Genomic DNA, 18,877 nt, shown 5'->3' on the forward strand with positions numbered 1-18,877 from the left:
ATGAGTACCTGGATGAACACGGGGAATGACTTGTGGTTAAAACTTGCTAGGCACTGGTGCTCTGGCAAACCAGGAGGCATTTGCCCTGGGTCACACAGTCAAGATGAAGTCATTTCTGCCCATCTCCTCTAGGTGGAGGAAAGTAAGATAAATCCAAGGGAAATGCAAGTGAGAACTGCATCAGAATCGCCTGTGGCAAGGCAGGCAATGCTTGTAAAAACGCAGTGCTCTTAGGCCCACACAGATCTGGGAAGTGAAGCCCAGGGATCTGTATTTTTACAAACTTCCTGGGTGATCATTAGAGGTCTTTTGTGTTTTTTTTTAATATTTATTTATTTATTTGGTTGCACCAGGTCTTAGTTGCGGCAGGCGGTCTCCTTAGTTGCGGCTCGCCAGCTGCTGAGTTGTGGCATGTGAACTCTTAGTTGCGGCATGCACGTGGGATCTAGTTCCCTGACAAGGGATCGAACTCAGGCCCCCTGCATTGGGAGTGTGGAGTCTTAACCACTGCACCACCAGGGAAGTTCCTCGTTAGAGTTTAAGAAATATTGATCCAGAAGACCCTTGTTATTTAAAGTGTGGTCCCTGTTGTAAATCAACTACTTCCCCTAAAACAAACAAACAAAAACAACAAAGTGTGTTCCCTGGATGGAGCAGGGCCTTTGAGGTTTCTCAGGAATCACCTGGGGATTTGTCAAATGCAGATTCTGACTCAGGAGGTCCCAGATCCTGCTTTTCTAACAGATTACCAGGCAGTGCTGCCAGTCCACACTTTGAGTAGCAAGGGTCCAGAGCAGTGGTTCTCAAATTTGACTGCATGTGTGAATCACCTGGGGGCTTAAAAAAAATCCAGATACCCAGGCCTTGCCCTAGACTGATTAAATAAGGGTTTCTCAGGATGGGAACCAGACATTAGTAATGCAAATTCCTGAGATGATTCCAACATGCCACTAATCTGATAAGAGGATTTTCTAGAGCAGTGGTTTTCAAAGTGTGGTCCCTGCATCAGCAGCATAAACACCACCTGCGAAGTTGTTAGAAAGTCACGTTTTTGAGCCCCACCGTAGACCAACTGAATCGGAAACCTGGGCCCTGTAACCCGTTTTAACAGTCCTTCCAGGCAATTCTGAGGCATATGAAACTTGGAGAAACTCTAAGAGTATTCGGGACTGCAGGGCCAGGTGACTCAGATTCCTTCTTGAGATTCTTCACACCTCCTTGCCCCCTCCACCGTTCGATTCAGTCTGGCCAGGGGAGATGGGGACTCTGAAGAGCTGTGGACAGACGGCCCTTCCCTGGCACCCCCAGAGACAGAGATCAGCAAAGGTCATCACTTTTAAGCAAGGCTGATCTAAAGTTCAGGGATAAATCTGGGGAAACAGTTATGTGACCTGGAGTAATCTGGCCTTTGGAAAGAACCTCCCCGGTGTGCAGACTCTTTCATGTGAGGGAGGGGAGAGATTCAGAGAGGGCCTCTGAGGTCCAGAGACAGAGCCCTGGGCTGAGGGAGGGACTAGGGACCGGAGACACACACAGAGCCCCTAGTGGTGATGGGGGAGTCCCAGAGAGAGGAACAGAAAGAGAGAGATCTCAGATAGGACCCAGTGAGGCAGAAAGAGACCCAGGGAGAAAGCTCGAGCTAGAGAAGCATCACTCCCCCGGGGCTGGTCCTCCTGGGTAATTAAGAGAAGTGCTGACCGTTCAGGTAAGTGAGCAGCTGTGAAGCCCATCTCCCAGCACGGGGTAGGCTACCCCTGGCGGCACGGTGCTCTCTTTACCAGGCAGGAACTTTCATAGCACTGAGTCCCTGCCAGGGCTGGGCACCTGTCTGCTCCACCCTGCGGGGCTTGGCACAGCAGGGTGGGAGGGGGAGTCCTCAGCAAACACTGGAGAGAATAACAAAAGTGCCCGGTCGTGGGGCCCTGACGGTGAGCCCAGTGCTAAGTGCTTCCTGGGCATCTTTTACGTCCTCACAGGTGCGCCTGGTGGTTGAAGTGTGGAGGCTTGGAAGGCGGCAGAGGCCAACTGCATGAGATGCCACGACCACCCAGGGCGGCCTGCATTGAAAGCTGGGGCGTCAGAATGACCGGTGTTCTCTAAGGGGCCTGGAGATGGAGAGGGCTCTTCTCTTCCCGGGACTGCACGATGAGGAAGTGACAGGCCCGGGGTTGGATCCAGATTCCAGGGAGCCCAAGCTCTGTCCCCCCAAACCCCGTAGCTCCTCAAATCGCCCGGGTGTTCGACAAACGATCACTCGCCAAGGACAGATCCTGATAATGTGCTTTTAATTGCACTTATTCCAAAGGTATTTCCTTTCCCGGTTAAAATAAAAAAGATGCGTGATGAAGGCTGGCTGTGTGTGTGAGTGGGGCGGCGATCTCTGTGCTCCGGAGCCGGGCCTTCTCCCGTGCCTCGCCGGACAGTCCCAGCACCGGCCGGCACGGGGCGGCTCTCCTTGCCGGAACCTCCCAGCCCCATCCTGACCCCGACCCCTTCAGAGAGGTGGGGCCTCTGTGTCCCTTCAGCGGGAGAAGGCCCAGGGCACCGCCCCTCAGGTGGACATGATGCCGCTTTTCTCACCCTTGACCTTGAGGAACTCGGCCATGCTGGAGAAATACTTCTGGTTGGCCTCAGCCACCTTCTTCTCCGCTGCTTGTGGGTTCACAATCTCCAGGCCCTGGGCAGGTGAGGGAGATGGGATGGGGTGGGGAGACAGGCCTGGGCCCTAACAATGCCCCCCGCCCAGCTCCCCCAGCTCCCAGTGAAGGAATCATGAAATGTCAGGGGCCCACGGGCCCTTCCCAGTGGTCCTTGGGCTCTGGGCAAACATGTGGACAGTTTGCCAGCCCCCAAATCTCCCCCACCTTGGGAGATTCTGACTCTGTGGGCCGGGGGGTGGGGGAAGAGGGGAGGATCTGGGCATCTGAATTTTTAGCAGGTTCCCCAGGAGACTTTAAAAACACCACCATTGGAGAACAGCTGATACTGTTCGGTTCCTGAATAAGGAAACTGAGTCCCAGAAGTAAGTGGCTTGCCTGCAGTCCCAGCACAAATTGCACCAACCCCACCGAGGATTTAACGACCAGCCCTGGGGACCCGACGCGTGGCAGGCATTGTTGTGAATGTTCTACACACGGTGACTCTCATCTTCTCGCTGAGGCCTCCCCTGGAGGCTCCCCATCTCCCTTAGTCCTTTCAGTCTCCAGCACTGTCCACCTTCCAATACACTATGTATCTTAGTTATCTGTCCCCCTGCCACCCCCTAAGCTCTGGGAGAGCAAAACTTCCTGTCTCTGTTTTGTGGCTTTGTCCCGGCACCTGCAACAGCGCTCGGAATTTAGCAGGCACTCAGCAGACACCTGCTGATGGAGGGAATGAGCTGGTGCTCCTCAGATCCCGAGGGCCACACCAGCGCTATTTGGTGGGTGAATAAACCGAGGCACGGACCCGACAGGGGAGTGACCTGCCCTGGCTCCATCCTATGCTCTGGTGGTTGGCTGGGGTCCCGACTGCCCAGCCCACCTACCTAGGACCTTTCCTGTGCGGGGCCCTGAGGTGGCCCCAGCCACCGGATCTTGGAAGGTGGGGACCCAGAGCCTCAGGGAGGGACTGAGCCTGCTCGAGGTCATAGAGACCAACTGGTCCCTGGTAACTTCACCGAGTGCAGGGAACCCAGATACGCCCTTCAGGGGCTTCATCGGTGCCCACTCCCCCCACGGCAGCCCCGAGAGGGGCCCTGTCGTGTGCTCATTCCGCAGGCGAGGCAGCTGAAGCCCAAGAGGGGAAGGGGTTTTCCCTGGGCCTCCTGACCCCAGGGGGGCCGGTACCTGGAGTGGGGTGAAGGCCACGCTGGAAGCAGTCCCCGAGGAGCGGTCGCGGATGGTGGACTTGCCGCCGTACACCACGCTCTGCTTCTGCAGGGTCCGCTGTGGGGAGGGCCGGGGAGGTGCAGACTGTGGCTGGGGCCCAGCGCCCGAGCCCGCAGCCCCTCACCCTCAGCCCCCGCCCCAGCCCGCGGCCGTACCTGCAGCGTCTTGGAGATCCTGGCTTTGGTGGCCTCGTTCACCTGTGTCTGCCGCACCCGCCCGCTGCCCGACTTGCCCAGGTGGCCCAGGCTGAAGCCCAGGTCCTCCTGGTAGGCGTCCTCCTCGATCTGGTGGGAGGGAAAGGCGTCGGGTGCCAGCTGCCTCCTCAGTCAGCTAGAGGCCCACGCACCCACCCCATCGGCCGGCCCTATTCAGGCGCCTACTGGGCCCCGAGTGCAGTGAGCCTTGCTGGGGCCCCAGCAAGGAAGTCAGGTCCCGTTACTGCTCCCTGAGCTCACAGCTGAGAGGGGCCGTGCGTGTGCGTGTGTGTGGTGTAAGAACTGAAATGGGTTTCACTGATGAAAGGGCATCTGAGCTAGTTCTTGCAGGATCAGTAGGGTGAGGCTCGGGTAACAAGAGCCTGGCAGGGGTGGAGCCTGGGGAAGGGCATGTGTGCGGGGCGTGGGGGGACACGAGACTGGGAGGCCTGCAGGGGTCTGATCCTGAACAGCCTCCAGTGCCTGGGTGGATGGGAAGCCTCGGGGCGAGGGGAGCCGGTGCCGGGTGGATGGGGTGGGGAGAGACTGGAGGCCGGGGTGGGGGGACCAGGGAGGAGGCTAAGGTGTTGTCCCAGATCTGGGGGTGGGGGGCATGGCCACAGGTGGAGAGGAAGGAATGCAGCAGGGAGCGGGGGCAGAGCAGGGTGGGGTCTGACCTCCCCGAAGCTCATGCGGTTGGCCTGCTTCCGGATCTCAGTCAGCCCCAGCCGCTCCTTCATCTTGCGGTACCTGGGGACAGGGCAGGGGGTCAGCTGGGAGGGTGCAAGCCTCTTCCCTTCCCATTCCGTCCCGGCCCGACTGGTCCCCGGGCGCCACCTGCGGCCGCCTCTCTTCTTACGCTGCCCGTCGAGGGGTGCAGGCAGCGGCTTCACCTGCTTCACGGGCGGCGGCTCCTGCCACTTGTCGAACTTGCGCTCGATCTCATCCTTCAGCTCGTAGCCCACCTGGGGAGGACGGGGTGGGGGTCCTGCAGCTGCTCCCTCGGGCCTGTCCTGTCCGCCCGTCCCCCTCGTTCCCACGCGGCCCTGGAGGACCTTGACCCTCTGGGCTCTGCCGGTTTAAGTCGCACCTGCCACGCGATGCTCCCACACTGTATCGCAGGCGCAGCCCTCTCCTCTCAATGCTGCGCCCCAAGGCAATGGAGCAGACAGAGCTCCCGCGCCCGCTCCCCCCCCCCCCCCGCCCCAGCTCTCCTCAGGTCAGTAAGTGTCGATGCCCTGGAGTCGGCCACACCCCGAGAGTCCCGCCAGGCTCTCCCTTCAGGAAGGACCCCAAATCGGCCCCCTTTCAGCACCCCCACTGAGGCCAAGCTCTCCCCAGGGTGCGAGAGGCTGCACGTGATCTGCCCCCATCCCGCCAGCCTCCTCTCCCTGGAGCTCGCTGTGCTCCAGCCTCAGGGCCTGTGCACCGACTGTTCCCTCTGCTTGAGACACCCTTCCCCCCAGCATCTACGGGACTCGCCTGCTAACTGCACTCAGGTCTATGTTAAACCCTCGCCTCCTCGGAGGAGCCCTCCCCGAGCTCCAGGTTACTCAGTCTCGCCTCCCTCGCCGCCCGCAGTGCCCCGCGTCTGTCTTCCCAGGCTTTACTCAGCACCGCTGGACGCGCCGCAGACCTGCCGCTTGTGTCTTCTCGGCCTGCCCCCAGCCAAAATGGAGATGGCACGGAGGCAGGGCTTTTGTCTGTGTGGTTCACTGCTGTACCCCCAGCATCCAAGCCAGTGGTCAGAGAGAGACTGAACCCCTGAACCCACGGTGCCAGGGTGGGCGCTTGGAAAACAATAATGCACAAGACGGAAAACATCTACTCTCCCAGAACAAGTCCGCCAAGGCACACAGGTTGATGGAATAATTACGTGAACAATGACAGTTCTGGTAGAGGGGACAGATCCTGGTGCAGTAGGCAAATAAATACCTCCCCCTCCCCCAAAGGTGTCCACAACCAACTCTCTGGTCCCTGCGAATGTGTCACTTTACCTGACAAAAGGGACTTTGCAGATGTGACTGGGTTAAGGATCTGGAAACGGGGAGAGGGTGCTTTAGATGATCAGTGTGGACCCAGTGTAATCACTGTGTCCTTAAAAGAGTCAAAGGAGATGTGGAGACAGAAGCAGAGTCAGAGAGAGCTGGGAAGATGCTACGCTGGCTTTGAAGATGGAGGAAGGGGCCACAAGCCAAGGGACGCGGGCGGCCTGTGGAAGCTGCAAGAGGCAGCGGAGCCATCCTCCCCTTGAGCCTCCGGAAGGAATGAACCCTGCCAACCCCTTGATTTCAGGCCAGGGAACCCGCCGTGGTCTTCTGACCTACCGAACTCAAAGACAGTAACCCTGTGTTGCTTTAGGCCACTAAGCTTGTGGTTAATCTGTCACAGCAGCAGCAACGGGAAACTCGTACAGAAGGGGGAGGGGACGCTGGCCTCGGTAGGGGCCACAACCAACACCCCCGCCTCTGCCCTGTTAGGACAGCGCTCGCTGTGCTGGGTCCTCTATTGACAGCTCTCCCTGAGACAGACCACATACCACCCGGACAGACGCCGCCCGCCCCTCACCTTCCCCTCCGTGCTCTCATGGAAACTGTCCACTCGGGCTGCCAGCGTGCACTTGGCAGCCACCAGCCGGGCCGCCTTCCGCCGGAGATCCTGCAGTCATGGACAGGAAGGCAGAGTCAGTGTGCAGATGCAATCAGATGGCAGCGTTTCCACAACTCTAGCCCCCGTCTCCATTTCTGCCTGTCAGCATTTCACCTTTACCGCTATTGCCTTACTGTAATAACGTGTTACAGTAACAAATCATCATTGTCGGTGATAACGATAACCTACTTCCCCGTTTGCACAGAAGGCTGAATCGCATTACAACAGATGGAAGATTATCAAATACGGAGAAAATACCTACATTAAAATTTAAAACATCCATCTGTGTATCACCAAAAATGGTGTCATGTGCCACAAAAGGTAGGGGCCGGGTTCTGAGAAACACCACGATGGTACCTGTAACACCCACAGCCCCAAGTCTTGGTGACCAGTAGTAATGGTAATGGTAGCAATAATAATAAAGAGAAGAATAACAGTAATAATAATAACATAGTAAGCCAGCAGCAGCTAGGCGTAGAGGGGAATTTAACCCTGTCCTAAGAAGTCTGGCCTTGGCCCTGGCTCCTGGGTGGTGATCTGTGCTGGCAGGGGCCTGGGTAAGCCAGGGAACAGCGCTGTGACTTAGCGTGGGGTCTCTGAGTCACGGGGTCCCAGCCATGTCTGTGCCCCCGAGCCTCGGCAGAGACTGGGCCCCGAGGACCCTGCCCTCGTGCCTCCCCTCGGCCAGCGTTACTCTGGGTGCGCTCACTGTGATAAACCGTAGCCCTGGGTGGATCGGCTCAAGGTGAGCTCTCTGAGTCCTTCTAGTGGCCACTGAACCTGACCGTGGTCTTGGGAACCCCGAACTCACAAGCTTAACGCTTCCGTTGCTTTGTACGTGCGAGGCCTGATGTCAAGGCGTTTCGTACGAGTGAGTCCTCGTCTCGACCCCATGAAGCAGGTTCAGTTCACCCCACTTACACACGGGGAGCCTGAGGGGGATCAGAACTCCAGCCTGGCCTGTCAGCTCCAGCGTCCTTGTTCGTACACCCTGCGCGGCCCGTCCTCCAGGGTCCTGACCCCTGGCGTCAGCAGAGACCCCTGGGACCCGAGGAGCAGCAGGGGGAGGGGGTGCCCTTTGGGGCACAGCATAAGGTTCCAAGGGGGTGGGACTCACCGGGGGCAGGGACTGCACGATGTCGCTGTGGTAGATGTAGCCGGTGTGGGGCAGCACTGAGGTGGATGAGAAGCCGGACAGCGTCTTGCGCTGGGCCCCGAGCAGCATGATGTTGCAGGCGGGCATCTTGGAGAGGTTGGTCAGGCCGCCGGCCACCCCTGCAGCGGGACAGAGGGAGGGAGGGGCTCAGAAGGACCGGGGGGATTTGTCTGGGGCTCGCCGTGCGCTGCACCTTCACAGGAGTTTCTGGTTGGAGCCCCGAGGCGGCCCCGCCAAGGAGGGCCGATGTGTCCCGCCTCCGAGAGGGGTTTGGAGGAGGCTCAGAGAGGTGAAGCAACTTGCTAGAGTGCACAGTGAGCAGACTGGCCCAACAGGAACCTGACCCAAGTCTGCGAAGCCACACAGGCCCTGCTCCGGCCTCAGAGTGGTTTTCACCGCGCTGTGGGCTCGCGACAACAGGGCCTGGGTGTGAATCACCTCTGGGTTCCCTTGAGCGTGTCTGCGGGCATGGGGGAGGGGAAGAGGAGCTGCAGGTAAATACTGTAAGTAGTTCTACCTCTGAGGTGGGATTGCTGTGTGCGGGGCCCTGTGCTGGGCGCTTTCAAGGATTAGGTAAATGGTCTCATCACACACACGAGTCCTTGAAACAAGCCTCCAACACCCGTGCGGGAGCAGAACAGCCCCCATGGTCACTGACATCACCATCCCCGGAACCTGCGACTACAGTGCCACATGCAGCCAAAGGGACTCTGCAGATACGGGCAAGTTAAGGACCCCGAGAAGGGGAGATTATCCTGGAGGATCCTGGTGGGCTCAATGTAATCACGAGGGTCCTCAAAAGTGGGAGAGAAAAGCGAAGTCAGAGTGGCACGAGAGGAGACTTTCAAGACAGAGGAAGGAGCCACAAGCCAAGGGATGCAGGTGCCCCTGGAAGCTGGAAAAGGCAGGGAACGGCTTCCTCCCCTGACCCACCATAGAGGACCACAGCCCTGCCGACACTTTCATTCTAGCCCCGTGAGGCCCACGGTGGACTTCTGACCTCCACAGCTGTCAGATGATAAACGGCATCGTTCAAGCCTCTTGGTTCGTGGTCATTTGTTACAGCAGTCACAGGAAACTAGCACAACCCCCAATCGCCACTAGGGAAACTGAGGCACGTGACACCGTTTGCCCAAAGACATGAGGTCAGCGAGGGGGGAAGCAGGATCCACACCCGAGCTTGTCCTTCCCCGACACCACTGCTTCTACCTGCAACTCTGCACACACCTGCCCCCAAGACTGTGTTCTGCGCTGAACTGTGTCCCCCCGCCGAGTTCACACATTGAAGTCCTAGCCCTCCCCTCCCCACACCTCAGAATGTGACTGTATTTGGAGACAGGGTCTTTAAAGAGGTGATCAGGGACTTCCCTGGTGGCGCAGTGGTTAAGACTCAGCACTCCCAATGCAGGGGGCCCAGGTTCGATCCCTGATCAGGGAACTAGATCCCACATGCAAGCTGCAACTAAGGAGCTGGCGAGCCGCAACTAAGGAGCCCGCCTGCCACAACTAAGACCCAGCACGACCAAATTAAAAAAAACAAAACAAAACAGGTGATCAAGGTGAAATGAGGTCACAGGATGGGCCCTAATCCAATAGGACTGGTGCCCTTACGAGAGGAGACTAGGACACAGTCCCACGTGGAGGGAAGACCACATGAGGACGCAGTGAAAAGGTGGCTGTCTACACACCAAGGAGAGAGGCTCTCAGAAGGAACCAGCCCTGCTGACACCTGATCTCAGTCTCCCAGCCTCCAGGCTGTGAGAGGATAAACCTCAGCTGTTGAAGCCCCCCAGTCTATGGCACTTTGTTACAGCAGCCTGAACTGACGAATACGGCTGCTTTATCCAACTCCCCGGGGAAATGTTTCTCGGTTGAAGGGGCCAGGAGCCTGAGGGGGCACTCTGAGGCCGCAGAGAGCCCCCGAGGAGGAAGGCACCCACTGCCAGGACCAGTGCCCCCGTCTCGTGGAGATACTGAGGCTCAGGGAGCTGACTTTACTACTGCCAGGCGGCCCTGTGGGCCCACGGCAGAGCTGGGAGCTGCTGGGATGCCCAGCATTTCCACCAGCCACGCCGCCTCTCCCCTTTGCGGCTTGTCTGGCCCCAGCTCTGCTGGGGATGCGGGCGCTGACCAGGCTCAGGGCCCCATCCTTTCTCCATGTCTGTGTGAAGAGCAAGCTGGCCGACCTCTGTGGTCTCCAGGAGAGATGAGAGGGTGGGGGCGAGGGGACACGGTCCTGGGGCCCCAGGGCCAAATCCCCATTTTACAGAAGAGGAACAGACTTGCCCAAGGTCACATGGCCCGCGGGGCCGTCACTGCGTGGGGACGGGCCTCACCCATGATCTTGGCGGCGGTGGACGCCCCGATGATGATGGAGAGGTTGGGCGCGATGAAGGACATGCGCGACTCCACGTACTCGTAGATTCGGTGCTTGGAGGCGTTGAGCTCCAGCGCCATGTCACAGGCCTCCTCCAGCCGTTCCAGCTCCTCCTCCGACAGCTGCTGCCTGCGGGGGGGGGCGAGGTGGGGGTGAGGCTGGGACGGACCCGATCTTCGAGCTTCAGCGTGTCCCGTCTGCGTGGCCCGGGAGCCCGCGTCCTCCCAGCTGCGTGTGTGTGCGCACACGTGTGTGCAGCTTCACCACAGGTACCGCTCCTGCCGGCCCTGAGGCCTGGAAGCCAGGGCTGCCGGGAACCAGTCCGCGGTGCCACCGCACTGCCCCGTCCTGTCTCCGTCTGTGGGAGGCGCCCCTGCCCAGGCCATGCCAGAGCCGGGCCTCTGCAGGCGCTCCCTCTTCCTGAAACGCTCTCCCGCCGAGGCCCCCCACACCCTGCAGGCCTCAGCCCTGCTGGCCACCGGCCCACCACCCTGCCGCTTCCCTCGGAGCACGGTCACCGCTGCGATCAACCATTCCAGAGCTCTGCTCTGCGGTGACAAATGGCCCCTTCTCCTAGGCGCAGCACGGACGCCAGAGGGGCAGGTGGAGAGCCGGCATTCACCCTAGCAAGGGGATGACACGCCAGAGACGGACACTTCTAATTACGGGCCTGCCCCTTGCCTCACCCTCGAAACCCTGGGCGAGGCTGGCTTCTCATGCCCGGGGAGCCCCGAGCCCAGCACGGTGCCTGGCTTGCGAGCTGAAGTGCCCTATCCCCCTGAGACTGACAGCCATGCCGCTGGCCCAGACCGCCGTGCACCATCAGAGGGGCCCCTGTGCGCACCCCTGGGTGGTGGAGGCAGTGACGCTGACGACCATGATAGTGGCATTGGTCAGGATCTGCTGCAGGTTCTCGTTGTTCTTGCACTTGTCCAGGCTGTTGCCCAGCTCCTGGGGGGCGAGAGGGCAGGACAGGGGCCTGGGACTCAGGAAGCTCCAGAACCTCTCGTGCTCCTGCACCCACCCCATCTGTACCCGGGGCACTCCCCTGCCTCCCCCACTCCTGGCAACTCTGCTGCTCAAAGGATCCGCACCGTCTGCCCCGTGCAGTCTGACCTGGAAGCAGAGCTGAGCAGACGGGCCACCCAGGGAAGACCCGCTGCCGCCACAGGCCTGCAGCCCATGGCCACTCAGAGTGCGGGTCTGACTGCGTCACTTCCCTGGGTGGGCATCCCCTGCCACCGCCCCCATCCGCCCCTGGACTCATGGGGGGCCCTGCGCACTGGTGAGCCCGCCTTCACTTTCCCTTAAGACCCAGGGCCTCTGCAGTCCGCCTCCTCGCCTCCTCTCGTTCCCAGAATGCTCCAGGGCCTGTTGCCGTCTCGGGGTCTTGGCACTTAGGACTGCTTCCCCGAGTCTCATCCCGTCTCCAGCCCAAGGCTGAGCGAGGGGAGCCTTCCCCTTAAACCTGGGGGTCCGAGAGCAGGGCCCCGCCGCCCCTTCACATTAGTGGCCGTCGGGGAGCCCACTTCTTCTCATTTACCTTGACGGTGCGGATGTAATCAAGTGCATTGGGGACCAGAGACTCCAGTTCGGGGAATCGCTTCGAGTACTTATCCCGGATGAACTTATGGATGATGTCTAAGGGGGACAGGGCGGAGAGGAGCCCAATGAGGGGCAGGCAGACTCTGCTGGCTCTCCCAGTACCCATTTCCCCTTCTTCCTTCAGTAGCAAAACCCCTAATTATAGCTGGGCTCACGGACACACAGCACAAAGCTACATTTCCCGGCTGCCCTTATGGCTGGATGCAGCCATGGGAGTTAGTTCTGATCTACAAGATGTGAGCTGAAGTCACATGTGCAACTTGCAGGCCATTCCCTCAAAGGAAAAAAAATGTGCCCTCCTCTTCTCTCCCATCTTTTTGCTGATGAGGATGTGGAGGTGATGGCTGGAGGTGGGCAGTCACCTTGTACCATGAAACAGATGGCAGATCAATGAGACAGAAAGAGCCTGGACTCCTCATCCAGACTTTCATATGAGAGGAAAATATGCTTCCTTCTCACGTAACCACTTGTTACAGCAGCTGAACCTGGATTCCAGCTGATACAGGGGCTTGGGGGCAGGACCCTGGGAAAGGCCAGCAGGGAAGACGGCCTGTGATCCTGCCTGCCCCTCCCTTGAGGATGGGAGGAGGCTGTGGGGGACACCGGGCAGGGCTGTCTCTGCTTGCCCTTCCCGGCACTCACTCAGCTCGTTCTCGATCTCCACCGTCAGGTTGTTGGCGTCCACAATGACCCGGTACTCGGGGGCCGCCTCCACCGGTCCCATCACTGTGAGGATGAGAAAGAGCCTGGTGTGGGTGTGTGTCTATGCACCCACCCCGTTCCAGATCCCACAGCTCAGGGAGACTGGGGATGCAGCTGGAGGGGAGCAGGGAGGGGCTGAAGAGGAAACTGGGGGGCAGGTTTGCATATCTGCAAACCTCCCATCTCTCCCTCCAGGCCAGTCTAGACTTGACCCCATCTCGCCCTGGACCTAAACCCTCCTGGGGCTCACCACACCCTTAGACTAACAGCCCAGCTACCCAGAGTGATGTTTGAGGCCTCCCAAAAGGCTGGAAGCTCTGCAAGGACAAGTACTGGGTCTGTTTCCTGTGGCTGCACCCCGATGCGCCTGGCCCACTGCAGTCGCTCCGTGGACACTTGCTGACTCAGTGACTCCAGTCTGGTCTCTGCACCTTCCTGGCCCCATCCTCTCATCACACCCCCGCTTTATTTCATTCCAGCCATTAAAGGACTGATTACAGTGCCCTGAACACTTGGCCTGCTTCACTCTTCTCTTGGCCTTTGAATATGCTGTTCCCTCTCCCTGGTACATCCCTTCCTCGTGTCTGTTTCTGGAAAACCCTTCAAGCGCTAATAATAACAACAATAATGACAATGATGACAGTATTATCACGAGCAACTGACACAGACACGACTTCCTGGGCATACGATACTGTTATAAGTGTCTTACGGGCATTAACTTATTTTATCCACAACCAGCCAGGGAGGTTGGTGTTAAATCAGGCCAACGTTGCAGAGAAAGAAACGGAGAGACTTGGCCTGATGGCACAGAGCCAGCAGATGGCAGAGCTGAGATCTGACTCCCGAGTCTGCGCTCCGAATCCTGATGCTCAAATGCCTCCACGTCCTCAAGTCTCACAAGGCGCCTAAGAACCCCTCCCGCACCTTTCAGGAGGGGTCAGCTGTCTCTCTGTGCTCTGCCACACTCCTGCCACATCCATTAGACACCGTCACCACCCAGGTTGAGGTGTTTCATGTCCACCTTCCCCACCAGACATGGGGTGTGATTGGGTCTGACTTAAAATCCCCGAGCCTGGCCCACACCAGGAAATGTCACTTTTATGATTCCCCATGACTCCCTGGCCTGGCATTTGAAACCCCGCAGGGTCTGGTGCCCTGCCAGCCTCCCCACCACTATGGATGTCCAAGGTTTTGCAGGTGCAGCTCTCTTTCCCTGGGCGCACCCCCCCGCCACCCCATTCTTGGCCTGTCATGTGTATTCATGCTTCAAAGTCCAGCTGAGACATCAGTTCTTCCCTGACCGTGGCAGGGTCAGCCAGCTCCTCCTGTGGCTCCCGAGTGTCCTGGGCTCCCTCCACCCCAGCAGGCGCCGCCCACCAGTAACTGCTCCGCCAGCCCCTGAGCGTTCTGAGAGCAAAGGCCCACACAGGCCTGGCCCGCAGGGCGCCTCATGAAAACTTTAAAGAAAGTTTTAAAGGTTTAAAGTTTAATCCTCGTGGTGCAGTGGTTAAGAATCCACCTGCCAATGCAGGGGACACGGGTTCCAGCCCTGGTCCAGGAAGATCCCTCACGTCGTGGAGCAACAAAGCCCGTGCGCCACAACTACTGAGCCTGCGCTCTAGAGCCCGCGAGCTACAGCTACTGAGCCCGTGTGCCACAACTACTTAAGCCCGCGTGCCTAGAGCCTGTGCTCCACAACAAGAGAAGCCACCGCAATGAGAAGCCCGCGCACCGCAACTAGAGAGAAAGCCTGCGCACAGCAACAAAGACCGAACGCACCGCAACTAGAGAGAAAGCCTGCGCACAGCAACAAAGACCGAACGCAGCCGACAAGTTAATTAATTAATTAATTTTTTAAAAAAGAAACGATGGAGCAAGTAAGTCTCCCTGAAACTCTGCTCTGACTATACCATTCCTGTGCCAAAAAGCTTCCCTTGGCTTCCCACTGCCTAGGAATTCAAATCAAGAGCCACAGCTTTCCAAGAAAAACAGGGGTGATGACAGCACTGTCCTCTTAGAGCTGGTCTGAACACTCAAGAGACAACCCAGCTTTGCCCAGAGTTAGAAGTGAGGAGAGATTTTAATAACTTTTATGGATTTTTTTTTATATTTTCATGGTTACTTTCTATTTAACAAATGACACCAGTTTTCCATCCACAGTAGCAATATCTTTTCTTCTTGCGTAAACTGAAGGAAAAAGTATGTGGATTTAAAAATGTGAAATAGGGCTTCCCTGGTGGCGCAGTGGTTGAGAGTCTGCCTGCCGATGCAGGGGACAGGGGTTCGTGCCCCGGTCCGGGAAGATCCCACATGCCGCGGAGCGGCTGGGCCCCTGAGCCATGGCCGCTGAGCCTGCACGTCCGGAGCCTGTGCTCCGCAGCGGAAGAGGCCACAGCAGTGAGAGGCCCGTGTACCGCAAAAAAAAAAAAAAGTGAAATAATAAGTGTTTTACAGGTGTGGCAAAACTCTATAACTGATCACGTTATCAGTAAAGTTTGGGAAGCCTTGAGATAAATCCTATCACAATTAGCCAGCGCTCAGCACAGAGCAAGGACTTAAGAAGTGTCAGCTTTAGGGGCTTCCCTGGTGGTCCAGTGGTTAGGACTCTGCGCTTCCACTGCAGGGGGCCTGGGTCTGATGCCTGGCCGGGGAATTAAGATCCCGTATGCTGTGCAGCACGGGCAAAAAAGAAAAAAGAAAACTTAGAAAGAACTTACCAGCTTTGGAATGCAGTACACTCTTAGGAGAGAAGGGGACTGGGCTGGGATGGAAGAGAAGAAGAGGGCTCTGGCAAAGGGTGACGGGAAGGGCCAACTTCCAAAGTCACCAGCAGCAAAGGAGCCAAGGGCCCTGGCCGGAGCAGAGCCAGGGCGGGCGAGGGCGAGGGCGACGGGGAGGGAGAAGTACCTTCCGAAGCTTTGGCCTGCTTGCTGATATACTCCTCAATCTTCAGCATGATCTCAGCGAACTGTCCGGGGAGGAGCGGAGAGTCAGAAGCCGGGACTCTCCAGGCAAAGGAGCTGCTGCCCGTGTCACCCCCCAGGAGCTCCTCTCACCATCTTGCTGTCCCACAGCTTGGCGATGCTCTTGACCGAATCTCCGGAAAGATCCAGCTGGGTCTCCTCCTGCACATCCTCGATCGCCGGCTCCTCCTCTTCCTCCCCGTAGCTTCCTCCTTCCTCCTCTTCTGCCGCCTCCTCGAGGTCAGCTAGCAGCTCGTCGGCCAGAGACATCCTGAGGCCTGAGGGCAGGGCGAGCGGGATTCCCACTCATTACTGGGACAGGCCTCCCCTGCCAGGTGGCCCTGGTCCTTCTTGATCAACCTCACCAGCATGCAGGCTCCACAAGGACAGGTACACTCTTCTGCTTTTTTCTCTAGCTCCTAACTGCGCCTGACACATAACAGATGCTCAGGAAACGCCTGCTGAATGAATCCATGAACCCACTTCCCAGAACCAGATGGTCTCCAGTCATAAGTCACACTACCCACCCTTCTCACCTTCACTTCACTGGACAGGACGCTGCACACCCCTCACACCACCACTTCGCTAAGACTTAAAAGATACATCCCCTCCCTTGATAAGACCTCTCCTCACATCCTTTCCTTCCCCTCACCAGCAGAGGCCCCTCCCCACCAACTGTTGGGCCCCAAATGGGTGACAGACACCCTGATCTCCTCAGCCATCAGGACAACCAGGCAGGGCCTAAAATGTCTAGAGCCTCCAGGCCAATCACCTCGGGCTATGAGCAGCTCCTACCCCAGGTGCTGTACAAATATTAGTATTTTCGGTGAATCCCACACAGTGGAAAAGGCTGCAAAGGCTGCGAAGCACTACTCTACAAGATACAATCCCCACCACTCTGTCCTCCCCAGTGCTTTTTTTTTATTATTAAAATAAGAAATGCTCCCTCTTCCTGTTCTCCTCTTTCAATAAGACAAATGTAGGGGGAAGGGGGGGAGAAATAAATGTGAGACTGGGATGGACATATACACACTACTATGTATAAAATAGATAACTAATAAGAACCTGCTGTATAGCAAAGGGACCTCTAACCAATACTCTGTAAGGACCTATATGGAAAAACAATCTAAAAAAGAGCGAATATATATATATGTATAACTGATTCAGTTTGCCATACAGCAGAAAGTAACACAGCATTGAAGACCAACTATACTCCAATAAAAATTAAAAAAAAAAAGACAAATGCAACACGTACACACTACTATATAAAAAACAGATAACCAATAAGTACCTATTGTACAGCATAGGAAACTATACCCAGTGTTTTGTAATAACCTATAAGGGAAAAGAGTCTGAAAAAGAACAGATAGGTATATACGTATATGTATAACTGAATCACTTTGCTGTGTACCTGAAACTAACACAACATTGTAAACCAACTATACTTCAATAAAAAAATGAAATTAAAAAAGAACTTAAAAAACAGGGGAATTCCCTGACGGCCCAGTGGTTGGGACTTGGTGCTTTCGCTACTGTGGCCCCGGGTTCAATCCCTGGTTGGGGAATTAAGATCCTGCAAGCTGCGTGGTGCAGCCAAAAGAATAAAGAAATAAAATAAAATTTACAGAAAGACAAACGGAGGCTGCAAACCTCCATGTCCCCAGAGGCTAAGGGGGTGACATAAGTGAGAAGCAGGCTGGGGGTTGGGCAACTGGGGAAGTGGAGCCTGGAGAGCGAGGGAATCATGCCTGATGTGAGAGCTCAGCTGACGCGACGCTTCAGACACGCCCTGCCAGTGGGAACACGGGCTCCATGTTGCCAGGTTTTCTAATTTTTTTCAAGAAAAGTAAGAGAGTCAGAATTTTTATGTGTAACCTCCCAGTCTGAAAAGTTTCTTTTTAAGTGGCTAATTTAAACAGACCACCATGGCAAAGGCCAAACTAAACGACTACAGGAAAGATTTGGCCCTTGAGCTGCCGGTTTAGGACCCCTGGATGTTCAGTGTCTCTGAGCTCAGTCTCCCCTCATACCCTCCTTTCTCCCTAAGATGCAATGTCCCCTTTATACTCACTTCTCTTTATAAGACACAGCTTTTCCTTGTAAACGCACCCATGTTATCTCACACACACCTTTCTCTAAAACTCTCGTTACTCTTGCTTTCTCTGAATAAGAGGAACTTGTCCTTTATTGGACATGATCTGCTCTCCATACATTAGACTCAAGTATCTCTTCTTATCCTCTCTTCTCTGTTTCCCCACTAAACTGTAAGCAAAACCAGGGGTGGTTATCTGTCTGTTCACCGTTATATCTCCACCATCTAGCAGAATCTCTAGCACGTTGTAGGTATACAAGAAATATTGGGCAAATGAATGAATGAACTTTATTTAATCTTTATACCAACCACATTATGGTTTCCTTTCTCCGGCTCTCTGGATATATTATTTTTTCATCCCAAAGGTAAGGGCACAAACATTATTTCTTGCAGCGTGGGTTATCTCTGACCCTGAGACTAGATGTTATCTTGCTGTTATACATCCTATGAACCCTTCAGTTCACTTCAACACTTGAGATTCTCTAAATTTCTAACATTTTGTTTAATGTCCATCTTCCCCATTAAGCTTAAATTTGTAAGGAAAGAGGGACCGTGTCCATTTTGTCCATTGCACACTATTTCCATCGCCCAGCGCAGCACGTGGCACGGATTAGGTACCACGACTTCGCTTGATGCCAGCCAACCTCTCCAGCCTCAGCCCCCGCCACTATTCCCCATGCCCCTGAATCCTTCTCACACTTTTTTCGCTTACCAACTTCTTCCCCTCACTTTAGGTCTTCATTTCCTCCCTTTTTACCAGCTCAACACCTCTTCATCCTTCAGTTCTCATATTCCAGCTCCCTGACCCACGCACCCCACTCTAGAGTAGATAAGTTGCTTGGTGATATACACCCCGCACGCCCTGTGTGTACCCTAAAGCACTTCACACATTTGTGGTTATTTAAGTAATTACTTGATTAAGCCTGTCTCCCCAGGCACCATGCAAAGCGCTAATAGGGCCGGGAACGATTTTTTGCTGCCGCTATATCCCCAGAGCCTTAACAATGTAGGAGCATTTGAGACCTTTGGTTAGTCGGTCTACGAAGGCCCGCCTTTCTCCTTACACACTTCCTCCCCCAGACCCAGGAAGCCAACCTCCCGCCCTTCCCTCGTCTCCATCACACTCACCTCTTCTCTTCTCGCACGACGGTTTCTAAGACATTAGCTTCCCAGCAGCGGTCGACGCTCACTGATGACGTTTCAACCATGCGCCGTCGTCGAAGCAAAGCTGCGCTCTGATTGGCCCCTGCACCGCGTCTTTCCTGGCTGC

The 18,877-nt window shown here is 56.2% G+C and overlaps 1 protein-coding gene across 1 annotated transcript; it reads right to left on the bottom strand.

Annotated features, from left to right (window-relative positions):
- Nucleotides 1-2,540: 2,540 nt before the first annotated feature.
- On the bottom strand, nt 2,541-18,872 carry PRPF31 (pre-mRNA processing factor 31). Its single transcript, XM_067719107.1, has 14 exons — nt 18,736-18,872; nt 15,609-15,793; nt 15,460-15,520; nt 12,493-12,576; nt 11,789-11,886; nt 11,090-11,196; nt 10,205-10,374; nt 7,830-7,987; nt 6,632-6,721; nt 4,901-5,028; nt 4,741-4,813; nt 4,025-4,153; nt 3,828-3,926; nt 2,541-2,677 (listed from the first exon to the last, which is right to left on the bottom strand). Exons 2-14 carry the CDS (start codon nt 15,783-15,785, stop codon nt 2,552-2,554), a joined length of 1,500 nt encoding a protein of 499 aa, XP_067575208.1. The 5' UTR covers nt 15,786-15,793; nt 18,736-18,872; the 3' UTR covers nt 2,541-2,551.
- Nucleotides 18,873-18,877: the final 5 nt, after the last annotated feature.

This window comes from Pseudorca crassidens, chromosome 20 (assembly GCF_039906515.1).
Source record: "Pseudorca crassidens isolate mPseCra1 chromosome 20, mPseCra1.hap1, whole genome shotgun sequence".
In the NCBI taxonomy this organism is placed as follows: Eukaryota; Metazoa; Chordata; class Mammalia; order Artiodactyla; family Delphinidae; genus Pseudorca; species Pseudorca crassidens.

Bases quoted from the DNA above. Each gene is read 5' to 3' on its own strand.
- PRPF31 (XM_067719107.1), bottom strand. From the start codon at position 15,785: ATGTCTCTGGCCGACGAGCTGCTAGCTGACCTCGAGGAGGCGGCAGAA. The intron at 7,988-10,204 runs GTGAGGCCCGTC...GTCCCGCTGCAG, and splicing joins CACCGCCGCCAAGATCATGG to GGGTGGCCGGCGGCCTGACC. The intron at 3,927-4,024 runs GTACGGCCGCGG...CCCTCCCCACAG, and splicing joins GGATCTCCAAGACGCTGCAG to CGGACCCTGCAGAAGCAGAG.